Source organism: Cervus canadensis, chromosome 22, assembly GCF_019320065.1.
Source record: "Cervus canadensis isolate Bull #8, Minnesota chromosome 22, ASM1932006v1, whole genome shotgun sequence".
NCBI classification, from domain to species: Eukaryota; Metazoa; Chordata; class Mammalia; order Artiodactyla; family Cervidae; genus Cervus; species Cervus canadensis.
In genome coordinates this window covers 1,509,153-1,527,593 of record NC_057407.1, presented here as the reverse complement: position 1 = coordinate 1,527,593, position 18,441 = coordinate 1,509,153, and the positions used below count along the sequence as shown (strand labels likewise).

The 18,441-nt window shown below is 56.0% G+C and overlaps 1 protein-coding gene across 1 annotated transcript in view; it reads right to left on the bottom strand.

Annotated features, from left to right (window-relative positions):
• RAB7A (RAB7A, member RAS oncogene family) overlaps positions 1-18,441 on the bottom strand; it is a 43,227-nt gene that overhangs the window by 5,321 nt on the left and 19,465 nt on the right. The window contains exons 2-3 of the mRNA XM_043441899.1: positions 5,295-5,355; positions 3,338-3,464 (exon numbers count right to left, since the gene is read on the bottom strand). Coding sequence (XP_043297834.1) covers positions 3,338-3,464; positions 5,295-5,347 — 180 coding nt within the window. The 5' untranslated portion in view covers positions 5,348-5,355. The remainder of the gene's footprint in view (positions 1-3,337; positions 3,465-5,294; positions 5,356-18,441) is intronic.

Below are 18,441 nucleotides of genomic sequence, written 5' to 3'. Positions count from 1 at the left end.
CTCTGTCTGTCTGTCTGCAGGAAAGCACTTAGCTTCAGAACAGCACGAGAATCTGAACCATCCTCACAGCCCGAGTAAAAACGATGCCCACAGCGCCGGCTGGGACTCAAGGCCTGGGTTTTAGGTCAACATGGAGTGCAGACTGAGCCACCCGTCTCATCTAAGACTCCGTGCAGCCGGCCCGGCCTCCTGAGACCGCAGCACTCGCGGAACACGCCAACCTCCCAGGGCCGCACGGACGGCCTCCTGCACAAATCCGGGCCGATGTCTGCCCAGAGGCAGCGAGCCCGCACGCGGACAACCCGGGGCACGGGGCCGTGCGGGGGCCCCGTCACGCCAGCAAGCTGCAGTCACATCGCGGACCTGCCGCTCCTGCCTGGGGTGCGCCTCTGAGGCTCTCTGCCCCGGAGTCGAGGGAGGTGCGCCCTCCTCCTCACAGCCAGGCACCCGGGGGCAGAGCAGCCCGCCCGGAGAACAAGCCGCAGCCGCCGGACCCACTGCAGCCTCGTTCAGCCTCGCCACTGCGCTTCCCGGTCGTTCCTGCTCCTCTGGCTGCTTTCAAGTTTGTCTCAAAAAGGTGTTTCTTTCAACATGGTTTTTCCAGTCTTCTTAATTTACCCCTCTTGGAATGTGGGCCTCCCTGAATCTGTGGACTGGTACCACACCTGCTGTGGAAACTTCCTAGCAAGTACGCATCTCTGATCTACCCGCTCTTCCGAGGCAATGAAAAGTCGGAGCTGCTCACCCAGTCCTGCTTCTACCTGCTCCCCTTCCCATCACTCTCCTTCCTCTCAGCCCGCGACTGCTGTGTCCCATCTGCCAACACTGTCTAACTTCTAATTCTGGGTTTCCGTGTTTCACTCTCAGCAACCCTACTGACCCATGCCACCTGCTTAGCTGCTTCTCCGCAGACGCACGGACGCTGCATTTCTTTCAAACAAATCCGCTCGAGCTGCCAGGGAGGTTCCCGCTGGTCCTTGCTGTGCTGCCTTCTCTGAATCATCTCTCTTCGGCATGTTGCTGGAGAGAAACAGGAGGATTCCTCCAGACCTGGAATGAGGATGCCTTTGTCCGGAGATGGTGTTTTCATTCACTTCCAGCCTTTTACGCTGGCCGCAGAAGCCTGAGCGCGCCTCTGTTCCAACCCGAGGACCACGTTTTCTTTCGCACTCTTTCCAGACTCTGCTCGGTGCCCTGGGTTCTCGGCGGGTGCACCGACTTCAGGAAACTCTTAAGATCTGAGCTTATGGGGCTTCATCAGACTGGCCCCGAGCTGGGAGGAGCTGGGCCTCCCTTCTGCAAGCCCTCGTGGCTACGAGAACCACGGCTGTCTGTCTGCGCCAGGACACGGGGGTCTTCAGGCAACACCTGAGCCCGGGACCCGGATGTAGCCCCCGGCCGCGCCGCAAAGCTGAGAACTCACCTGTCCGTACCCGTCCTCTCTCCCCAAGTGCTCTAAGGATTCTGGCTTCTGGCATTCCAGTTTTCTTTGAGGTGATTTGCTCAGCTCAGTGCTGAAGTTCACGGTTTCCCCCGCTGAGTGTAACCTGAGGTTTACCTGTGCAGTCTGTCTGCGTTTTCTAAGCCTCCCACACGTCCATCTCTCAGGCGCTGTCTTCCTCAGTCTCCAGCCCTTGTCCAGAAGCCTCCCGTCTCCTCACTACTCCCCTCAAGAACTCATCTTCTGTCCGGAAGTTGTGCATCTCCCGACAGGGTGGGCTTACCTTTGTCTTCGGCAGGAGTGACAGAGGGTTATGTCAGATCCTGCAAAGCTCTCTGTGCCCCGTGGAGCAGAGACATGTACAGCGAGACGGCGTGTCCCCCACCAGGGGCAGGGCAGCAGAGCCCCAGGTGCACCCCACAGGCCAGCATCACCCCTCCCGGGGGCTGAGGCCTGGAGTCCTGTTTCCACAGCCCTCCCAGGCCCCAGGAGCCCTGCGTGTCTGTGTGTCCAACGGGGCCTCAGCTCCGCAGCCCGCCCCGTGCAGGCCATGTCTCGTCCTGAAGACTGACAGAATGCCATCCCTGCTGTAACTCCACAAACCACCGCCGCAGGAGCCTGAGCTTATCAGCAGCTTCCGCTTCTCTCTATCTGGAAATCTTTTCTCTCAAGCTTGGCTTACGCAAACTTTCGTCACACACACAGACTGAGGTTTCCCTGACCACAACGTCACGTTTGCTTCCGGTGTACCACCTTGTGGTTTTACACTTTTATGTCACAGAAGGGCCCCCACAACATCCAGTGGTTACAGTTCTGCCACCTGGAGAGCACCCCACAGCCCCCCACCTGCTTACTGTGCAGCCAGAGGCCCGCACCTCTGGACACCGGACCTGCCTGCCCACCCCCGCAGGCCGCTGTGTCTGACACGGTGCGGCGGCAGCCACATCGGCACCACCTGGAGCAGCGCGTGCCCCGGGAGCCCAAGATGCAGCTCGAGGTGAACACGGGTAGACGCTCCCACTGCAGCCCGTACCATCCAGACTCTCAGCAAGCCAGGTGTCAGCCAGGACCACACGGCGTGGTCTCCCCAGGACAGCATTCAGGGCAGAGAACAGGGCGCAACTGCTGTGGAGGCAGCGGCTTCCGAACACAACACCTGGGCTGAAAGCTGGCGACGTCAGGATGCCAGAAGCTGGGGCGGAAAGGCCTGGCCGGCAGAGCCCTGAGCGAGGGCACGCGAGGCTGGTGGGAGCTTAGCTCCTCCCCAGGGATCAAGCCCAGGCCCCTGTACTGGACGCGTGGTTGGAACCACTAGACCGCCAGGGAAGCCCCAGAACGTGAAGCCTCTTAAGGAGCAAAGTGAAGGAATCGTGTTTACCCCGAGTGTTGAAAGGGAAGCCCTGGAAATCAGATTAAACTGCTACATGACAAAGCCAGACTCCCTGAACAAAACTCAACTCAAAGGGCCATGGAGAGCACAGATGAGAAGCCAGGAAAATCACTATAATGGGTGCTGTGAGGACCCAGGAGAGACGCAAGGGCTCTTCAGCCTAAAGCACGAGGCAGGCGTGCTGAGAGAGAGACGACTTAGATGCTTTGGAGACGCAAGACTGAAACCTGTAAGCTGCCAACTTTATAGCAAAAAACTAGACCGAAACAACAACAAAACCCAGGAAGTCCAGTTCAATTCTAACTTTGGGAAAAAAAGGAAAACTGCTGGTGTGGCTTGCAGTATTGAGGACGCCCTCGGTGTCTCAGGCTGTATCGGGCAGGCCACTGGAAGGGGACTGCCTGTGAACATAACCATGAGGCCTGACCAAAGGGAGGGCGGCGCCAGGGCAGAGGCCGGCGCCCAGACCACACGAGCAGGCCGGGCCGTGGAGGGGAGGCGCTCACCTGCATGGTCACTAGCCTGTCGTCCACCATCACCTCCTTCGTCAGGAAGTCTGCCCCTATTGTGGCTTTGTACTGGTTACTGAACTTCTTGTTCACATACTGGTTCATGAGTGAGGTCTTCCCGACTCTGAAATTGGAGAAAAACCACAAGTGTTAAGTCAGGCAGGACGGGACCGCACACTGCCTCTGACGCGTGCAGTCTGGAAGGACTGTCTGTCCTGCAGAACAGGGCGGGCCCCTCCCAACGCGGGGAAGCCTCCAGTTCACCAAGTGACGGTCACGGACAGAGGCCAACCAACGCCCTCCTCCTAAAAGAAGCTCCAGCAGTAAGATCGCCCACTCGTTCATAAGTGTCTCTGCCATCCTGGGTCTCTCCGTTTAGTGGTGGTTATTCAGTCCAAGAGAGTAATGGTCAGAGGAAGCCACTGGCTCCCAGCACACATTCACACCAGCCAGACAATCTGCTGCTGTTGGTTTAGTCAGTAAGTCGTGTCCGACTCTTGCGACCCCATGGACTGTAGCCCCTCTGTCCATGGGATTCTCCAGGCAAGAACACTGGAGTGGGTTGCCATTTCCTTCTCCAGGGGATCTTACCAACCCAGGAATCCAACCCGGATCTCCTGCATTGCAGGCAGATCCTTTACTGACTGAGCTATGAGGGAAGCCCAAACCGAGCTTAAAATCTGGAGCAGAAAAAGCACCAATATTCCGCCAAATCGGAATCCACCAAAGCAGGCTCCCGAGAGGTGTTTCAGTAAGAGAACTCAGCAAGTGCCCAGCTGAGTAACACCTTCCTTTCCACCAAGGAAAACACTTGCTTCACTGGCAGAGGACCTGGGAGGACAGCCCAGGGCAGTGCTCCCCGCCCGGCCACCTGCGCCCGAATGTCCAGCGGAAGACGCCAGGAAATCTGTCAGCAGGCGAGTCTGGGGAATGGGCCGGAAAGCAGCACTTTCAGTACTGACGGTGGGGCGGAGGGACCGGAGCGAGTGAGTGCGGGAGGGGCGGCAGGGAGAGCGGAGACGGGCCGGGAGTGCGGATTCACGGATGCCGGCCAGCGCTGGCCCGCAGCTCAGGAGGGACCCTCACTTTTAAAACCAGGTGATTAAGGAAGCCAGCCAGGGTAGGAAAAGCACTGCCTTTTTAAAAGAACTTTGGAACAGGAGGCACATTTGCATTTATTATATGATTTTCAAAAGTATGCAGCCTCTGGTCTAAGTTTTCAAGGGTCATTTCAGATGCCAAGTCTGAAAAGCGCCCCCCACACCCCCTGGAATCTTTCCAGTGATCACAGAACTAATCAGTTACTTGGTCACTGGAGACTCAGGCCCAGCCGGAGGCGGGTGCAGGCACGCCTCACTCTCAGGCGGTCTGCAGAAACTGCCTTCCGCTTGCGTTTGCTCTCTTGCAGACTGCATGTCTGCGGCAGCCCTCTGTCAAGCTCGTCAGCTGGCACCGCTTTGCCAAGGACCTCTGCTCCCTTCACGTCTGTCACATTTTGACAATTCTCGCAGTAGTTATAACTCTTCCATCATTACTTTGTTATGATCTGTGATCAGTGATCTTTGATGTTGCTACTGCAAAAACATGACGTCTCACCGAAGGGTCAGCTGATGGTTAGCATTTCCTGGCAGTAAATGATTTTTAAATTACAGTATGTGCGATGCCCTTTAGACATCCGGTTACTGCTCGTGTAAGTGGTGACGGCGCGGTGCAAACATGCCTTTTCTGTGCCCCGAGAAAGCAGACGGTCCCGTGGCTCCCTTCCCTGCGATGCCGACGCCGCGGAGGTGGTCTGTAAGCACCTGCAGGGTCTCGGGCTCCGCCTGTGCTGCAGCGCCCCCCAAACCTGCAGCGTGGGTTCTGCTGTGCCCCCACGGCAGGGAGACCCGGCCCCACGGAGACCAGCGCGAGAGCTCCACCAGGGTGTCAGCTCAAGTGCAGGAGGGACGCTTACCCAGAGTCTCCCAGGATGATCACCTTCAACAGCACTTTCTTCCTCGAGGTCATCCTTCAAGCTGGAAGAAAGGAGAAGGCACATGAGCAGGACAGAACTGCGAGGGGCGCCCCGCCCTCGGCACATGCACCGATGCGGCCTGGGAGCTCGGCGCCCAAGCCTTCCGGCTGGCTTCCCCCTGCCGCCTAGGGCCTGGACGGAGCGCCCAACTCAGCACGGGACTCGGGCCAGGAGCACACCAGGCAGCACCCAGGGGAGCCTGCAGGCGCACACGGCCCTCCGGGACGCTGAGGCGGCGCGGGTGAGCCTCAGTGCTGCTCACGCACGCCTCCTCAGGGGCGAGCCCTTCGTCCACCGTGAAGCAGGACGCCTCTCCCCCTGATGCCGCCTGTCTTCAAAGCACGGACCCTGCACACAGCCGGAGACCGCGGACCACCTCACAGCCGGGCGTCGGCACCCGCGGTCCTGCCCCTGCACTTCAACCACGCGGGCTCCGCAGTCCTTAAAACACCCTCAAGGGCGTCCCTGGTGGTCCAGGGGTTATTAATCCACCAGCCAATGCAGGAGACAGGGTTTCCAGCCCTGGCCCAGGAAGTTCCCACGTGCAGCGGAGCAACTGACCCTGAGCGGCCCAGGAGCCACGGCCGCTGCGCCCAGAGCCGAGCTCCGCACCGAGGAGAGCCTCTGCGGCGACGGGGCGCGCGGCTCAGCCAGAAACCCTCCTGCAAGCGGACACGCGGCTCAGGGCTGCACGTGCGAGGGTCACCTGGACTCGACATTTTAATGTTATTACACTGATCTCTCTTCTCCTAATGGTTTCTGTCTAGACCGTTTTCTTCTCTATCTCCAGTGCTCAGCAGTTACCAAATATTGGCAGAAACAACATTTGATTTTGCAGCTCGAGACCATGTTTCCCCAGAAAGCCCTTCAGGAAGTCTTCCGGAGCCTGGACCACAGAGCATGGAAGAGGCCCCACTGGTGCTCAACCTCCTGCCTCACCCTGACCCCGGATCACTTTCCTTACGGTCACGGGCCTCGTGGTCCTCAGTAATGCCTCAGAGACTTTCAGGGGAAGAGCAGCGTCAGGAGGGCAGCAGTCCCGACCCTGCACCGGTGTCGGGGCTGCACCTGAGGACCACGATGAGCTCCCCTCGGCGCTGATCCCGAGAGGGCTGGGGGCTGCCACCGCCTCCAGAGCACAAGTGTCCTCAGAAAGGACCCCACACCTTCCAGGGACCCGAAGCCCTGGCCCTCCTCAGGAGACACTGGACAGGCCGGGCAGAGACGACTGGGAACCAGCAGGGGCGGCGTCCGCCTCCCACCGTCAGCGGAGCGGGGACCTCGGGGGGCCTCGGGGCTTACACGGGACCGAGCAGGGAGGGCATGCACTCGACAGACCCTGGTGTCCTTCCAGTCCAGGCAGACAAGACTCTCCGGACGGGGCCTGACAAAAGCCACTTCTGGCTCTTCACCTGCCTGGATTCCTGAAGGCTGAGGCTGACGGCACTGGCTGCCACAGGGCCGTGACTCAAAAAGGGGAAGAAGGGAATTCCTGGCCCCACACTCCCCAGCGCTGTGACCTCGGACACACCGGTCAACCTCTCTGCTGGGAGAAGGAAAACAGCTCTTAAGCCAGAGGAAGGGTGTCAGGCCTGGATGAGGCGGCCTGGCCTCAACACCCCGACTCTTGAGCCCTCATTTCTGGGGGCTCCCCACGAGAGACACATCCAGCACAAGAGCCACTGTGCTCCACGAAGCCCAAGGCTGGGGGCCCATCAAGTACGCCCAGCCCCTCCCCACCCATCAGATGCAATCGCCAAGTGGAGACACGTGACCATAAGCAAAGCTTCCCACAACAGAGGCGCTCATGTGCCTTCAACAGGGTTCCCAAAGGGTTCCAGGAAGTCAATGAAAGGTCAATTCTCACTCAAGGGAAAGGTTTCTGTCCATCTTAACCCAAGATGTTTAAGAATGGGATTACTTGACAAAACCCACTGAAATGTTGTGAAGTAATTAGCCTCCAACTAATAAAAAAATTAAAAAAAAAAAATAAAAGAAAAGAAAAAAAAAAAAAAAAAAGAATGGGATTACTGAGATTAAGAATGGGATTAACTGTTTAAGACTGGGATTACTGAGTCAAAAGTATAAAAGCACTTTTATGACTTTTGCTAATTCACTTTCCTGAAGGATTTTCCAAATTTAACTGCAGCCACTGTTGCAGTAGTTAACAGATATAGGATCTAAATGAGAAAAATTTTACTGAGACAAAGAAAATCAGAATAAATGAAGAGATACCTCCTATAGGAAGCCTTAATGTAAAGATAAAAGTTCTTCCCTATTTAAATAATTCCAAGGATTTGGGGGGAATGTGATGAAGTCATTCTATCTCTCTTAGTAAAAAATGAACAAGAGTCCCTCCCAATCCTTTCAAAAAAGAGTGGTGACAGGGAACTGGCCTAACCATCTTGGAAAGTACGTTATAAAAATACAGCATTAACATGATGGGCTGGAATTCCAGTGTTGCAGAACTCAGCAGTACAAGGCTGACCCCCACTCAGTGGAGAGCGCGGGGTTAACAGCCCTGCAGCTCATCTTCCAACACAGGACAGAGGTGGGAAGGTAAGCAACGCACAAACCAGCAGGTCTCTCCTGGAGGGGGGATCACAAACGACTTCCTTTTCTTCATATTCGCTTACCGTCATCTTTCCAGGGGCAAACGACCTTCAAACTCAAAAAAGTTATTTCCATTTTGGAGGAAAACGTCCACTGTTGATTTTTCCACTTGGTTCTGCTTCCAAGAGCATTCCTGACCTCCAGGACACGCACCCCCACGCAGCGCCTGTCAACAGGCGAGGGGGGGTCGCGGCCAGGGCCAACCCAGAGGACGCCACCGGCTTCACACTGGCAACCACTAAGAGCTATGTTTTTGTACATAATGTTCTCTAGGATCGAAGAGCGGGACACTTGTTTCTAGACAAGAGCGAAGGAAAAAACAAAACCAAGGCAAACCTGGAACACAGGTCTGCGCAAGGAGCAGAGCCTCCAGAGCCCTCTCTGGCAGCACCTGCCTTGTTACCCTCGACCAACAGCATCTCCACGGACTGCTGGAGACGCAGACCGCTCTGAAAAACCCTACAACCCCGGGGCCTGGGAACAGGCCCTGAGAGAACACCCACCAGCCCAGGAATCTCTCCCAGTGTCTTTCTAGAAGAAGGGATACTCATGGCACATCCTCTCCTTCTGTCCTCAAACCCAGCATGATCAGTGCGCATCACTGTTCCACGTGCTGCAGGGATTCCTTCCCCAGGGACACTGTTTCTCCGGTGGGAAATCAAAAGCTAGACTCCCACACACACACCTGGAGTCACCGCTCTCATTTCTGAAGCTGAGCAGCCAACTGGCCATAAAAGCAGAGCCAATAAGGAAGCCGCAAGCAGGCAGAACCATCAGGAAAACACCGTGACCCAGCCCAGACTCTGGGCTGTGCACGGCCAGTGAGGACTGCCGGAGAAGGTGGGCGGGGGCCCGGGGACAAAGGGACGGGGAGGGGAGGAGCAGGAAGCCGGGCCACCTCCACCTCTGCCGCCAACCGGAGGGCAGCCCCTCAACCAGGGCGCTGCCCCCGTGCCGGCCACGCGGGGGCGCACCCCACGCCGAGTCCCCGAGGTTTATGCAACTTGAATCTTGGGGTCCTCTCATCATGCAGCCTGTGTGCTCCAAGCAAGCCTTCCGCTGTGATGGTGTCAGCTAACAGCCTGCTGGTCTGATGTCCCGTTTACAGCCAGCACCCCCAGGGGAAACTCAGCAGCAAAGAGCTACCAGAGGGCTTCAAGAGGACGCTGGGAGCGCTCGAGAAGACGCAGGAGAGACGCCAGGGAGCAGCACACCGCCGAGCCGCGCGGGCGCTTCCAAGGCCGCGACCTCAGCTGGGGAGTGAGACGCGCTCTGCTCCAGGAGGGGACGACTGAGCCTGGACTGGAAGGAGGGGAAGGGCGCCAGGATGTCCCAGGCAGGACGACCCGCTGACCGCCAACACTGCCCCAACACGCCCCGTCTCCCCCGGTGCTCCTTCCAGGGTGTTCCTGCCACGCCACGCTGCCCCCCAGGTGCCCTCCGCACAGGAGGACGGGGAACAGTCCCGGCGACGGACCTGAGAATGCAGGTCCGGGGAGGCCCCGAGCACCTCCTCCTAGGCTTGGCCCGCAGCGACGTGCCAGGGTCTCCACACAAGCACAAGGTCAGCACTGTCTGAGAGGAAGACTCCTAAGCCCCTGCCCATCACTCAGCAGGAAAGGCCTGGCTGGCATTCTCACCAGGGCACATTCTCTGGAGCTGCCACAGCATCAACTTACATCATGGGGGAGCTATAGCCGTGGGGCGGGGCCTCTGGAGTGTGGGGCGGGGCCTCTGGGGTGTGGGGCGGGGCCTCTGGAGTGTGGGGCGCGGCCTCTCGGGTGTGGGGTGGGGCCTCGAGCTGCAGTGCAGACTCTCTAGCAGTGGAGTAGGTTCAGTTGTTGCACCACGTGAGATCTCAGTTGCCCGACCAGAAATTGAACCTGCACCCCCTGCCCTGAAAGGCGGATTCTTAGCCGCTGGACCACTGGGGAAGTCCCTATGAGGGCTTTTCTAACAGTGTGAAAAACGTACCTAGTCAACCAGTATTCCTAGTATTGTTACTTCACCTTCCAAATCTCATCACCGCAGCCTCTCACACTAACTCGCTGGCCTCTGCGACACTCGCATGTTAACACGTGTGTCTGAGGTCCTAGAGAAACGTCTAAGACAACTCACAGCTTCGCTTACGTGCATCTTGCAGTCCGTCACACCGCGCCCACTGGGACCGCGCCAACCAGCGAACGCTGCGGCGGAGCAGTCGCTGGAGGAAGGCGCGTGCCCGCGCCAGAGGAGAAAAAGCACAGCTGCAGAGTGGGCGCGCAGCGACTCCACTCGGGTTCTCGCCTCCGCGTCCGCCTGCTGTTCTGCGCTAACAGTTCAGACCTGTGCGCCCGAGAAGCACGGCTCCCCGCTCTCGAGATCCTAACCCAGCTGATCAGACGACCTCAGACTAAGGCCTATGTCCTGACACCCTCCTCCATGCCTCACACTTAACCACATGCACTCACGACCCCTGTCCCTTTCAGGACACTGGTCACTAGCCGCGACCTCGGGGAGTAAGCACACCCACTTTGGCTCAGACACCTGCTGAGGGTGCAGTGAAGTGTCAGTTACTGGGCTGGACGTTGGGGTTGACCTATCCCTGGTGATCAGTGGTTAAGACTTCATGCTTTCAACGCAGGGGGTCCAGGTTCTGGTCAGGAAGCACCTGGGGCAGTCAAACAAACAAGAAGGCCGCAACGACTCCTTGTGAGCTGAATAAAGCGTTCTCTTCTGTAGCTTTTGGGTGGTCAACTGGGAGCTCCAGGGGCCAGATGCAGCTGGCTATTTCACACCTCACTGGACAAGGGCTTTGGTGTGACGCCATACACGGGGAGGCCACGTGCAGAATGAGTCCAAGCACCCAACACCGTAATGGGCCCTCAGGAGTCACTTTACCCCACCCTGTGCTGGGAGAGACAGCCGGGGCACCCACACCCCGCCGGGCTCCCGCATGCACACCCAGAGACCACGAGCTACCTCCCGCGCAGGGAGCTGTTCTCAGCCCGCAGCAGGGCCAGACACGCACACACCCTCCAGCACCGCTCTCAACACCCTCCCTCAACTCCTGCCCACGCAGCCTGCCTCCGGATCCGCAGCCTCCCGCTGCCGCCCTCTGCCTGGATCAGACTCACTGCGCTTCTCACGACACCTGCCTCATCGTACATGCATCATCCATTAGTGAAACACGGTGACGCCGTAAGAACGTGGAGAATTTTACAAACGTCTAAGAGCTCCCTCAGCGTGGAAGTCCTTAACGCACAGGAAGGTACCAGCAGCCTCAGCAGTCATCCCAAACGCCCACGAAGTATACTGCCACTGGGCTAAGCTTCACGACCATGCCAACCCTCTGCTGGTCCAGGCCACCCATTCCCCGTGCGGGTGTTACTAACCATGGTCTGTGGCCCTCCAAAAGCCAAGCATAACGACACAGGACATCCATGGTATTAAAATTTCACTGGGGGAAAAAAAAAAAAAAATTCACTGGGGCAGGGGAGACAGTTGGCGGGGCAGGGGTGGGGGTTGGATCTGCAAAGGCCTGGGGGGCAGAAGGGAGATGTGATCATGAAAGCGGTGGGAGAAGGCTGGTCTAAACCGGGCAGTCCTCGGCAGCAGCCGCGCCCGCCCGCCGGCCCGCCTGCAGAGAGCACTTGCGTCCCCACAGCTGCAGCGTCCTGCGGTGTCTGCGCGGCGCCGCTCTCGCAGCCCTGGGGTCCCACCGGCACTGTCGGCGGTCGTCACACGCCTCCCGCCGCAGCGGATGGCGTCCAGCACCACCTGGCCCCTCTTCTTTCCCTCTTGAAAACACAGTAAGCACTAGCTCTTCACCAGCAACCTCAGGCACCAGTGCACACGTGGGCTTTCATCACAACGCCACAGGAGTACACTGGCTGCATCCTAACCACTTCAAAGTACTCAGAGCCACTGGTCCTGGCTGACCAGGAGCGTCCACACGGTCCCCCAGGCCCTCTGTACCCCCGGGGCCCGTCTGAAAGCCACAGCACTGTGGACGACACCGGGAGCATGAAGGGCCAGACAGACCGCACTGATCCGGGGCAGGCGGCCTGCAGAAGGTCAGACTAGGGAACGTCGCGCAGACCTCAGAACCTCCGGGACCAGGCGTGGACGTCCGCTCCTGACGGTGCTGAGCGCCCCAGCAGACCCTCCGCCTGCAGGTGTCTGTGTAAGGCGTCACGCGCACTTCTTCTCAAGGACTCTGGCAGGAACCGTGGTGGCTGAGGTGTGCCACGACAGGGCTAGACCGGCTCCTGAACAACTCCTTCCCGACCACGTCCCAGTCCAGACGCCGAAGTTAAAAAAACCCAGTCAGCTAAGTGACAGTCTGTCTCCACACTGGGCAGTTTTTAAGGCTCCACATCACACAGAGCACAGAATGCATCATATCACACGTGCGGTCAGGTTAGATGCCGACAAGTTAATGCCACCGGCCACGGATCTACGACCCGGAGTTCAGACAGGGAGGCCCAGGTCACGCGGTACACCGCCACCACCAGGACAGCAGCCAGAGAGGCAGGGCACGTTTCATCAGCGAAATGGAAGGGTGGGAACCGGGACGGACAGACCCCAGCAGCACCCACGGGGGGGCGGCGAGCCAGCGGAGAGCTTCCCTCGGCCGGCAGCACCCTCCCCAACCAAGGCCAAGCCCCGTCAGGGCTCCGGCTCCTCCCAGCGCGCCTGCTGTTCTCCGGCCCACAGGCCCCAACAAGCTCGCCCTGCCGGCGGCGCCCCCTCCTCAATGGAGGCTCTCGGTGGCCGCTGGGCCCCTGGACGGGTATCCAAGGGCCCTTCCGTTCTGAAGATGCGCCAGCTCAGGACTGGCTTGTCTCTCCCACCGTGAATCTCAGTCCCCCGTGCCCACTGCCAGGCCACCCTCATCCCACCACCACTTCAGGGAACAAGATCACAGGACCACACACCTGTGGCTCGCAGCATTTACTGCTTTGGCATGAAGTGGGGCGCTACCCCCAGGGAAAGACAAATTAGAGCAGCAACTCTCGCCCAACGTTTGGGGTCCCAGTCTCCGATCCTCGAGCACTGCCTGCGTCCAAGTTAGGCACCAGGAATACAGGAGCCCCAGGAGCCCCACACTTTGTCCCAGGGCCACTGTCCTCAGAACAGACCCCTGGAGCAAAGACCACATTGCATATCAAGTCATCAAACTACATTAAACCAAATATGTAACCACTGGGGCTTTAATTCACAAAGCCTCCTCACCAAAACATTTTGAAACAAGTGTTCAAAAATTTCAGTATTAAATGAAAAAGTAGCCCAATTTAGCATTATGAGCTCATATTCCGTACGGAGACCTACAGTTAAGAGGGCGCGGGATGCCTCCTGCGGGGAACGGTGCACGGCTCGGGGCCCAGAGCCCAGAGCGCCCTGGGCCTCACTCCAGGCCTTCACTGTCCCGACCAGCTGAACGTGTGGACACGATGGCGGAACACACGACTCTCAGACACACAAACGGGTTCTACCAGGACAAGCTTCTGGCGTGGAAAAGCCAGCTTTGTCACCAGCTGCAGGTTCCTTACAACACTGCTGACCTCCCATGCATATCTGCTCTTTGTTCATTTTGTAAGTGACAGTCATGATACCATCTTTTCTTGAAAATTGTCTTTTAGCAATACCCATCACCTAGGGACTTCCCTGGTGGTCCAGTGGTTAAGACTCCAAGCTTCCACTGCAAGGGGCACAGGTTCAATCCCTGGTCAGGGAACTATGATCTCCCACAAGCCACATTATTAAAAACAAACAACAAAAAGACCCCCGATATCCACTCCAAACAAGGCTACTCTGATGCCTGTCTCTGAAGAGTAAGTCTATTAAAGTACTAATTGTGGTTGTTCTTTTTCAATTTGGAACCAGACGTTGTTCCATGTCCAGTTCTAACAGTTGCTTCTTGACCCACATACAGGAAGGAGTCTCAGGAGACAGGTAAGGTGGTCTGGTATTCCCATCTCTTGAAGAATTTTCCACAGTTTGTTGTGATCAGCACAGTCAAAGGCTTTACCGTAGGCTTTCTCTATGATCCAAAGGATTTTCGCAACTTGATCTCTGGTTCCTCTGCCTTTTCTAAACCCAGCTTGTACATCTGGAAGTTCCTGGCTCACCTACGGCTGAAGCCTAGCTTGAAGGGTTTTGAGCATTACCTTGCTAGCATGTGAAATGAGTGCAATTACGCAGTAGTCTGAACATTCTTCGGCACTGTCTTTCTTTGGGCTTGAAATGAAAACTGACATCTTCCAGTTCTATGGCCACTGCTGAGTTTTCCAAATGTGCAACACTTTTATATTGAGTGGAACACTTCAACAGCATCATCTTTGAGGATTCTAAATAGTTTAGCTGGAATTCCATCACCTCCCCTAGTTTTGTTGGTAGTGATGCTAAGGCCCACTTCACTTTACACTCCAGGATGTCTGGCTCTAGGTGAGTGACCACACCATTGCAGTTATCCCAGTCATTAAGACCTTTTTTGTAGCGTTACTGCTGTGTATTCTTGCCACCTCTTCTTCATCTCTTCTGCTTCTGTTAGGTCCACACCGTTTCTGTCCTCTATCGTGCTATTCTCCCATGGAAAGTTCTTGTGATAGCTCCAGTCTTCTTGAAGAGGCATCTAGTCTTTCCTACTCTGCTGTTTTCCTCTACTTCTTTGCACTGTTCATTGAAGAAGGCTCTCCTTGCTATTCTCTGGAACTCTGCATTCAGTTGAGTACGTACCAGTTAGGATTCTCCAGAGAAACAGAACCATGGATCCAAGGATGAAGGAACAGAACCTAATGCTTCTGTTGGCACCATATAAAAGCCTATGTTTTACCATTAAAGTAAGATTTCAAATGTGCTGTTAAAAATAAACTTCACATACATGAGATTCACGTTTCTGTAAGGATGTATAAGATCACGGAATACACACATGAAATGTAGCATTTAGACTAGAGAGGAAGTTCTCACAACATTACGGAGGCTGAGATGCCCCCCGATAGGCAATCTGAAGGCCTGGAAACCAGGCAACCTGGTGTTAGATCTTGGCTGAGTGGGGAGCTGGGAAAACCTCCGACCGGGAGAATTCTCCCCCTCAGCCTGTCGCCCTCGGCAAGCCTCCCAGGCCTGGACAAGAGCAGTCTGCCCTGCTCAGCCCACACGCCCAGCTGTGCACCTCACCCAGAAACACAGCATGGACACCCTGGAAGCACGCTTCAGGCTAACCCCTGGGGACCCCTGCCGCTCAGGCTGACACAGAAAATTCACCAGCACACCAGGCAGGTGTGAAAGCCCCGCAGACTTCAGAGCTCAGCGAGAGCTCAGCTCCTCTGGCTGATGAGGAAGTCCGAAGTGCCCACTACCTGCCTCCACTACCAAGGTTACTATCCGAAGGTCATTACTCAAGTGTAGCTTTACAGGGATTCAAAAGCAGTGCATGCAAGATTTGGCAACACACAGATCCACCTGCCTCCCAAGATCACTGACGGCCAGCTTGCTTCAGTAACATTTAGGAAAATCACTGCTAAACACTCACTCAGGGTGGACACGCGCCAGTCGCCCACTAGCAAGGAGAAGAGCTGAACGTCCGGTCGCAGGTCAGGTGCACGCAGCACTGCAAGGCACACGCCGCGTGCAGACCACGGTCCTCCTCCTCAGTGGGACAGCCGCCCTGGAGCAGGGCTCGCAGCTTCCCGGCCGGCGCGGTGACCACCCAGGAGGTGCCCACAACATCACATCTCGAGGTCAGAGACCTGCCAGCTGAGACGCCGTCGGGCTCTGATTTGGGAGGAAGCCGCGTCTGGAGCGGAGACCCACACCCCAGTGAGAGCACCTGTGAGCGCCTCACCCGTGAGCAGCCACCGTGACTACTTCCAGGGCCTTCCGTCAGGGCGAGCAGAGGCCCCGCGCGGGTCACGCATGCAGCATGCAGCGGCCCTCCTCGCCCGCCCCGGCCCGACTTCTCTCTCGGCACTGGCCTTCTGCAAACAGCTCTTGGGCACCGGGTCCTCTCCTGCCTGGCGTATCTCACTCGGCCTGCTTTCAAGGGCTGTCCAGCTTGCGGCCCACACTGGAACTCCACTCCTTTACATGGTGAGTAACACACCCCGCATCCAGATACCGTGCCTCGCTTATCTGTTTACCAACACGCAGAGTCTTTCCACCCGACGACTGCTGTGAGTAATTCTGCCATAAACCATGGTGTATGGATTATGCTGGAGATCCTGATTTCAAACCTGGTGGGTAGACGCACCTAAGTGCCAGGACATATGGTAATTTTCTGTAATCTGCGCACTGCTCTCCACAACTCCAGCATTTTACATTCCTACCAGCAATATGCAAGGGTCCCAATTTCCCTAATTCTCAGCAACACATATTTATTTTAAAAATACAGAGCCAGACTTCCGTGGTGACTCAGTGGTAAAAAATCCACCTGCCAATGCAAGAGACACAGGTCTGACCCCTGGTCCAGGGAGATCCCACATGCTCTGGAGCAACCACGCCCGCGCTCCACGACTCCTGCGCCTGTGCTTCAGGGCGGGCAGGCCTCGCCCCTGCGGCTCAGAGCCCAGAGCCCGCGCCCGGCGAGGGGCCACTGCAGGAAGCCTGCACGTGGCGACTAGAGCCCCCGCTCGACACAGCCAGAGACAGCCTGAGCAGCAACGAAGACCCAGCACAGCCAGCCATCAATCAATCAATCAATCAATCAATATTACTTCGGGTGGGGGAGAAAAGAGCCACCGTAATCCAAGTGCAGCATGTATCACCGTTCTGAATTTCCCTAATAACTAATGGTGCTGTGTATTTATTTTTTGTGTGGATCAGCCATTTCCACATCTTTTTTGAAGAAATGTCTACTCTGATCCTGAACCATCTATAATCAAGTTGCTTGTTTGCTGTTGACTTGTTCAAACTTTAAATATGTATTCTGAATATAAGCCTTATCAGATGTACAATTTGATAGTATCTTCCCTATGTTGTAGGTTGTCTTTTTACTCCCCTAACTGTGCTTGGAAACACGAAAGCTTTAATTCTGACAAAGCCAAATTTATCTATTTTTTCTGTTGTTGCAGGTGCCCTTGGTATCACAGCCACTGCATCACCGCCAAATCCAACACCAGGAATCTCGCCCTGTTTACTTCTGAGTGTTTCACAGCTGTCTTTTTTTTTTTTTTGCAGCCCTGAGCAGCATGTGGGATCTTGGTTCCCTGACCAGGGATCAAATCCTCGTCTCCCGCAGTGCAAGTGTGGACTCTTAAAACCACTGGGCCACCAAGGACGTCCCTCACTTTTTTACTTTTACCTCTTAGACTGAGATCTTTGAGACTGAAATATAAGACACAACACCATCAAACTCCTAGGAGAGAATGCAGACAAAACATTCTCTGATGTAAGTCATTCCAATGCTTTCTTAACTTAGCTCAGTCTCCCACAGCAATAGAAATAAAAACTGAAATAAACAAATGGGAACTAATCAAACTTACAAGCTTTTGCACAGAAAAGGAAACCACAAAGAAAGGGAAAAAAATCTACAGAATGGGAGAAAATATTTGCAAATGATATGACTGACAAGGGTCTAACTTCCAAAATATACAAACAGCTCTCACAACTCAATAACAACAACAAAACACAACAAACAAGTAGCCACAGAGCAACTAAGTCCACACACCGTAACTAGAGTGCGCGCATCGCAATGAAAAGGTGTGGCGTGACAAAATGAACACTCCCCATGCCACAAACAAGATCTGACACAGCCAAATAAACTTAAAAAAAAAAAATCGGGCAAAACACCTAAATAGACATTTTTCCAAAGAAATACAGGCAGCCAACAGACACATAAAAATATGCTCAATATTGTTAATTATTCCAGAAATGCAATTCAAAACTACAATGAGGTACCACCTCACACTGGTCAGAATGGCCATCACTAAAAAGTCTACAAATAATAAATTTGGGAGGGGGTGTGGAGAAAAGGGAGCCCTCCCACACTCTTGGTAGGAATTTATCAATAAGCTGGTGCAGCTACTAGGGAAGTTCCTCAAAAGCTAAAAATAGAGTTGTCATATGATCCAGCAATCCCACTCCTGGGCGAATATCCAGACAGAACTCTAAGTCAAAAAGACACAGGCACCCCAAGGCTCAGAGCAGCACTGCTCACAGCAGTCAGGGTCTGGGGACAACTCGGGTGCCCAGCGGCGGACGAGTGGACGGGGCGGCCGCGGCACGTGCAGAGGAGCAACACCGTGCGCGGCGAGAGGGGTGCAGCTGGGGCTCCCCGGCAAGGGGGGCAGGCGGGGGAAACGGCCCCGCACCACCTACACGCGGGGCCTGAGCCACCACGAGACCCGCCTACGGAGGAGGCTCAGGACGGAGCCAGCAGCTTTCTCCGCGGCTCCAGGAGCAAGCGAGGCGCGGAGGGGCTGCACTGGGAGGCCAGAGTGAGCGGGGCAGACCATCACGCAGGACGGGCAGGAGCGGGCCCGGCCGTGCAGCG